Here is a 6,277-nt window from a genome sequence, read left to right as displayed (position 1 = left end):
TGAACATGAAGTTAACCGAGAGAGAGAGAGAGAGAGAGAGAGAGAGAGAGGGGCAAGTGATTGTTTGTGTTTTAATTGATTTTGGTTAATTTTACATATTTGTAAGCTACCAATTTCAACAATGCATGGAAAAATTTCAAATGCATTAATAAAAAATAACTTTTCACTCTAATCCACACCTAATTGAGCTCAAAGCTTATGTTTTTAGAGTGGATTCCACTCCTAATCACAATTTCTAAGCTACTTTTATTCAGTTCTGCAATTAGAATACCCTAACGCAAACAATCTTCAAAACCAAATAACCCCCTCTCTCTCTCTCTCTCTCTCTCTCACACACACACACACACACACAAAATAAAAGCTTAGCTGCACGTTCATGTTAAAGTACCCCCCTGCCCCTCCTTGACACCCCAAAAAATCACTCTCTCAATCTAAAAGGCCAAGTGTATCTTCAAGTTCAACTGGTTCTTAAGATTTTTCGAAAATAAAATCCAGACGAATATTCCACAGCATAATCGACAAGAGAATCCGTCCCTTCAAAAATTTAAAAATTAAAAATGATTTAAGATTCGAAATTGGGAAAAACAAATATGGAATAAAAAAATAGCGCCACTTGCAAACAAGATGGCAAATTTTTGTCCTTTGTCTTTTGACAGCTCTACACTCTTTGCAAGAACGCTTTTGCAACTTTGGACAGCACAAAGTACACACAGAAGGGATCTGCTTTTTTGCTTCCTCGCTGTAAAAAGAACAATAATTTGTCCTCTCTTAACACATGTCTTCATTTCTTTCCTTCCAAGGCCAGAATGCCCTTATCTATTGACACAAAAATGTGCCTTGATGACCATTCACCTCTCCCCACCCCTAGCAATTTGTTTTTCATACAGGGTCTTGTACACTGGCCCCGTCCTGATCGACAACACCGTTGTCAACACAATGCCAAAAATGCACACCCCCATCATTATGAGAAATGTCCACTGGAAACACACCGCCCCAAGGCATGTCGTTGATTCGCTGGAAAAGAAGGTGGGCGTCCCAATGCCGAGCGCCTGCTGCCTTGCAGCCTCCAAGTCATACAAGTAGCCTGCCAGGAAGCCCGAGAAGAAGAGAGAGCCTGCTGGGCTAGCCAAGATGTAGAAGTTGTACAGAATGCCAAAGCTTTTCATGCCAAAAATCTCAGAAATAATAGGCGGGACAATGCCCCAATGAGACCCATAGCCTATTCCAACTAGAAGAACGCCCACATACAGTGTGCCCGGCCACGCCATCGCAAATAGGAAGTGGCCAATTGCCATCAAAGTTAGTGAAACTGCCAATGCCCAGGATCTAGGAAGTGCGTAGCTTCTGCAAAATGCCCAAAACCCACAATAAGGATCAAACTTTTCTTCAAAAAAAGTGTGCGCAATCTTTTCATAAATGATAATATAGCTAATGAAGCATGTGAAGATCGCATAAGTTATTGCACTGTACCTGGCAAGGACTTCTGAAGCATAACCTCCAATGAGACGGCCCAGAAAGTTCCATATGCTCATCATGGAGACAAAAACATTAGAGTTTGCATAGCCTTGGGATTGGCTCATTTGTCCCATATTGTCGATGGCCGTCAAGCCCGTCCCGGATCCACAGACCAGGGCCCAAAACAGTAGCCAGAAATCTGCCTTCACAAAAGCCTGAGCTAGTGTGAAATCTTCTCCTCTTCGCGGACCCTTTTTTTTCTTCACCCTCACTGCACCCTCCGCCGCAGCAAACACAATCCGGTTGCGAATCTCTGTGATTTTCTTCTTTCTGATGGGCTCTGGAAGGAGGTCTATCTCGGTGGGCTTCTCATCCTCCAGTTCACTGAAATCCACTGACCCAGTAAAGCTTCCTGCCCGGTTCCCAACCCCAAAATGTTGTCCCAAATCCTTGCTTGTGAAAGACACATCTAATATCAAAGCTTCCTCCTGAGGTGGGCTCAGAAGTGGGGCTACAATGTCTTTGTTTTCTTCAACCGCAAGGGGTGCTGAGATGGGGGGCCTGGATGCATTAGGGTTTTTCGAGGTAACAACAGGGTTTTTTGTACGCACAAACCATGACACAAGGGGAGTAGCAAGAGGGAGAACTACGAGAAACAGTAAGATTAAGGTGATTGTCAGACTTACAGAGAAGCTTACAGTGACAAAATCCTGCAGTATCATAACCCCCATTAGATATGCAGCCAAGACCAGACAATCCGCATAGATGAAGGTGAACCCGATTGACTCAGAGCGAGTGCTGTCACCTATCTTGACTTTGATAGGCCGGATAATGAACATCACAAAGCAAGCAACCATAGTTGGGCCTACTGCAACAATGAACAGGTAAGCAGCTTGATCTGGAGCAAAGAAGGTGGTGTATATCTGGGTGAAAATGGCTCCACATAGCCCTGTGAAGCCCTTGAGCAAGCCTACGACATGCCCTCTGCTCTTGGGGAAGTTGCGCACATTGGTCACCAGTGCAGCAGTGTTGAAGTATGTCTCACCATTTGTGCCGATGAAGATCAGAATACAGACCTAGGGATGGGAAATAAAAGTTAAAAAAATCAGATAGGTATGACCATGAAAAATTGCATACATGCAACCTACATCGACCTGATACACAACATATGTGAATTTACAGTTAAGCACAGTCATGCCAGCCATTGAGATCCACTTATGTCCTCTGTGGCCATGACAAAAATTCACAGATTATGCCAGTTATGGGAATGGCCAAGTTTGCATTTCATGTCAGCTATGGTGATGGAAAAATGCATAGATTTGTGAGATAGGGATGCCAAAGTGCATAATTCAGGCCAAAATATGGACACACATGGTAGAATGCACGGTTGATACCAGCTCATACAGCTATGAGGATGGCATAGTGGTGACTATGCTATGAATGCATAGATTGGCAAGCTTTGGAAAAGATGAAATGCTAGAGAAGAGTAAGAACTACGGTGAAAATTTGCTTGTGATTGGAAAGTTTTGCCATTCCCTAATGCTTGCAAATCCACAGCTTGTGAGCCATGGTGATGGAAAAAACATAGATTTGAGGTTTAGCAAATAAAAGGACTAAATCGCTTTGAAAAGTTGTGGAATCATGGCAATCGGTGGGGAATGGAACTGCATGGTGTGACAAGATTTGGAGTTCTGGCAACGGGTGGGGTGCATACGGCACTGGCAAGATAAGATGCATACATTTTGTGGCAATGTAGGGATGCATGGATGGGAAGATTCACCAAATTTGTGAGCCCATAAAGATGCATGTGTGTGTCGCCGCAAAGGCCAGCTGCACAGCATTCACAAACCGCGGGGCCGAAAATTGCGAGCTACGGCGATGATGACATGGATATCGAGTGCATACCATCGGTACAAACTAGATAATAAATTGCAGAACAAGCTATGGCCGGTGGAGCAAAGTATAGATCAAGGTGGGGAGGTGTGTGTACAACAATAGAAAAGGGGGTTGAGAACCTACCGCCCAGAAAGGGAGGGTGGATGCCCTCTGGGTGATGATGAGCCAGAGCCAGCCATAGCCGATGAGGTTCTGGAGGGCGCCAATGGCGAGGATGCACCAGGTGGGTAGGATCTCGTAGAGGCTGCCGGAGATGAGGCCGATGGCGTCACCGATGTCCTTGGCGTTGCCCAGTATGTTGATCTGCTGCTGATTATAGCCCAGCGTGCTCTTTATCAAGGGAGAGTAGCTCCCGAAGGCATATCCTATCCCTGCGCATGCTTGCACCCAGAACGACGCCACCAGGACCAGCCACCGGCTCCTCCACAGCCGCCCAATTGAAGAGGTGAATGTGGGGGCTTCGTCTCCTACTGATGAATATGATGCTGATGACATAGCCATGTTATATTTAAATTTTGTGCTGCGTTCTCAAAGAAAACAACCCCAATGGCACCAGAGGTTGTGGCCACCGCAGCGGCGGCGGTGGCGGGGCGGCGATGGTGGTGCTGCTGCTGCTGCTGCTGCTGCTGCTTCTTCTTCTCGTCCTGCTGCTACAAACCGCTGAGAATGAAAATAATTAACAACGAACATCGACTTAAATGCAGAGAGAAGGAGAAGGCAATTACGTTATCCTGGTTTAGAACGAGAGAGAAAATAGAAATTAGGGGTGAAGTTGAACAAGTCTGAGGAATATCGAAACAGAGGAAAAGGCTGGCGATGGCGAAAGGCAAAAGGTAAACAAACAACTAGAAATAGACGCAAGCAGCTACGTGCAAGAAGAAGCTTACTTTCGCTTCACCTTGAAGAAGGAATTTGGCTGCCTCTTGCAAAGGAACAAAGAAGCAGCAACAGCATACGCCGCCCATGTGTTGAAATGGGTCTCTGTTATGGAAACAGACTGGTAGCATATACTTCTCCGAGAGAGAAAGAGGGAGAGAGAATGGGATTATTCTTCAACCATTGACATATATAAAACCTATGTAAAACCATTGACATATATAAAATCTATGTAAAACCATTTAACTTTCTCACCTTTTTTTAAATTGGGGGAGAGATAAAACCATTGACATATATAAAGTCTATGTAAAACCATTTAAATTGGGGGCGAGATAAAACCATTGACATATATAAAGTCTATGTAAAACCATTTAACTTTCTCACCTTTTTTAAAATTGGGGGAGAGAGAGAGAGAGAGAGAGAGAGAGAGAATTTGAGGGATTATTCTCCAACCATTCACATGTATGAAATCTATATATAAAACCATTTAACTTTCTCTTTTTTTTTGGGGACCAATAATTAGATATAAAACCATTTAACTTTCTCACCTTTTTCTTAAATATATCCTCTTAACAAATACTACATGCTCTCTTTAGAGCCTATTCTCGCGCTTTTTTAAAAGCCAACCAGTGGTCCAGATTTAAAAGGGGCTTATCGTAGAATGTGGAGATGCACATGGGTCTGTGAGTAAAATAATTTGAACATTCCAAAGGGGATGAAGTGAGATGACTCATCCTTTTCAAAGTCATGCAATACAGTGAGCTCACATGCTCCTGCTTTCTTCCTTAGGTTCTTTACACACTAGAGGCCATGCGGCGGCAAAAGCTCCGAATCATCACCAACCCAAAAGCCATGGACCTCATAAATTGTCAAAGGGCCACCGGGTGATCTATTCCTTTGCGCAAGTCCTTTGCAAAGGCATCAAGGGCAAGCATGCCTAGAATCAACCCCATAAATTTACAGCAATTTTGTGGATGGTAAAAAGACTATACCTACATCGATTGGCTTTTTTCTTTTTGGGAACCCAGACGCATGGGAATACTCTACTAAAAGGTGATGGTCCACATGTATAGCTAGCATTGGTGTAAATTACCACCTAATGCATTTCATATAGATTTGCTTTTACTATAGTACATAACTCCTTGATGTTCTAAAGAACACTCTTATATGCCTCTCTCACACGTATATGCCCACAACTTTAAGGAGATTTTACATGTCAAAAATGCCGATCTAGATGAGCAGAAGTGGCTCCCCCCTCTTGATGAGTTCTAACTAGAAAATAAGGAAATGAAGACCATTTGAGAAGTTTATTATTCTAAATTCGTGCCATAAATACATGATGCTCAAGTGTGAAAATGAAAACAATGCTTTTAGGACTCAAGACGAATTTTTAATCTATGTCATGGATTGCCTTGTTCATTCACCTATTCTATATGAAGCTCATGGAGATGACACTTTAAAACTTATCCACAAGCACACGCACACAATATCATCAAAGATAAATGTGAGGCTACCTCCATCTTTTTTTATGAGCAAGGAAGAACTTTCTTCAATGAAGTGCAATCTAAACGATTTATAAGAAAGTGTAGCATTTCCATATATGATATAAGAAAGTGTAGCATTTCCTTATATGAAGCTCATGGAGATGACACTTTAAAACTTATCCACAAGCACACGCACACAATACCATCAAAGATATATGTGATGCTACCTCCATCTTTTTCTATGAGCAAGGAAGACTTTTCTTCAATGAAGTGCAATCTAAAAGATTTATAAGGGCTGGCGAACCCATCGTACATGCTTATAATCAACCCATCCCGGTGGGGTCGCCTCCACCTCACGGAGGCTGGGTGTGTGTGTGTGTTTCTAAAATTTCTTATACCTTCGAAAAAAAAAGATTTATAAGAAAGTGTAGCATTTCCATATAAAATGTGTGGCATGCCTTCATTTCTTTGTTGTTTATACGCAAGTAGTAGCATTTAATGTTTAGGTAATTGATTTTTGGTGTCGAGTCACATGTGCAATCAACATGTGCATTGAATACGTTTGG

At 42.7% G+C, this 6,277-nt stretch overlaps 1 protein-coding gene across 3 annotated transcripts; it reads right to left on the bottom strand.

Moving 5' to 3' along the window:
* Positions 1 to 543: 543 nt before the first annotated feature.
* LOC147624477 (protein NUCLEAR FUSION DEFECTIVE 4-like) lies at positions 544 to 4,371 on the bottom strand. 3 transcript variants are annotated; one of them, XM_086819477.1, is made up of 4 exons: positions 4,239 to 4,371; positions 3,475 to 4,001; positions 1,471 to 2,531; positions 544 to 1,344 (listed from the first exon to the last, which is right to left on the bottom strand). In XM_086819477.1, the coding sequence occupies exons 2-4, from the start codon at positions 3,850 to 3,852 to the stop codon at positions 849 to 851; spliced, it is 1,935 nt and encodes a 644-aa protein (XP_086675603.1). In that variant the 5' UTR covers positions 3,853 to 4,001; positions 4,239 to 4,371; the 3' UTR covers positions 544 to 848. The 3 variants fall into 3 exon arrangements, with proteins under 3 accessions (XP_086675603.1, XP_086675605.1, XP_086675604.1); XM_086819479.1 differs by having other exon boundaries at positions 3,475 to 3,998; XM_086819478.1 differs by having other exon boundaries at positions 3,475 to 4,011; positions 4,239 to 4,359.
* Between the last annotated feature and the right edge of the window lie 1,906 nt (positions 4,372 to 6,277).

Source organism: Cibotium barometz, chromosome 25, assembly GCF_041138505.1.
Source record: "Cibotium barometz isolate CiBa-2024 chromosome 25, ASM4113850v1, whole genome shotgun sequence".
Lineage (NCBI taxonomy): Eukaryota > Viridiplantae > Streptophyta > Polypodiopsida > Cyatheales > Cibotiaceae > Cibotium > Cibotium barometz.
This window is presented reverse-complemented; position numbering and strand designations above follow the sequence as displayed.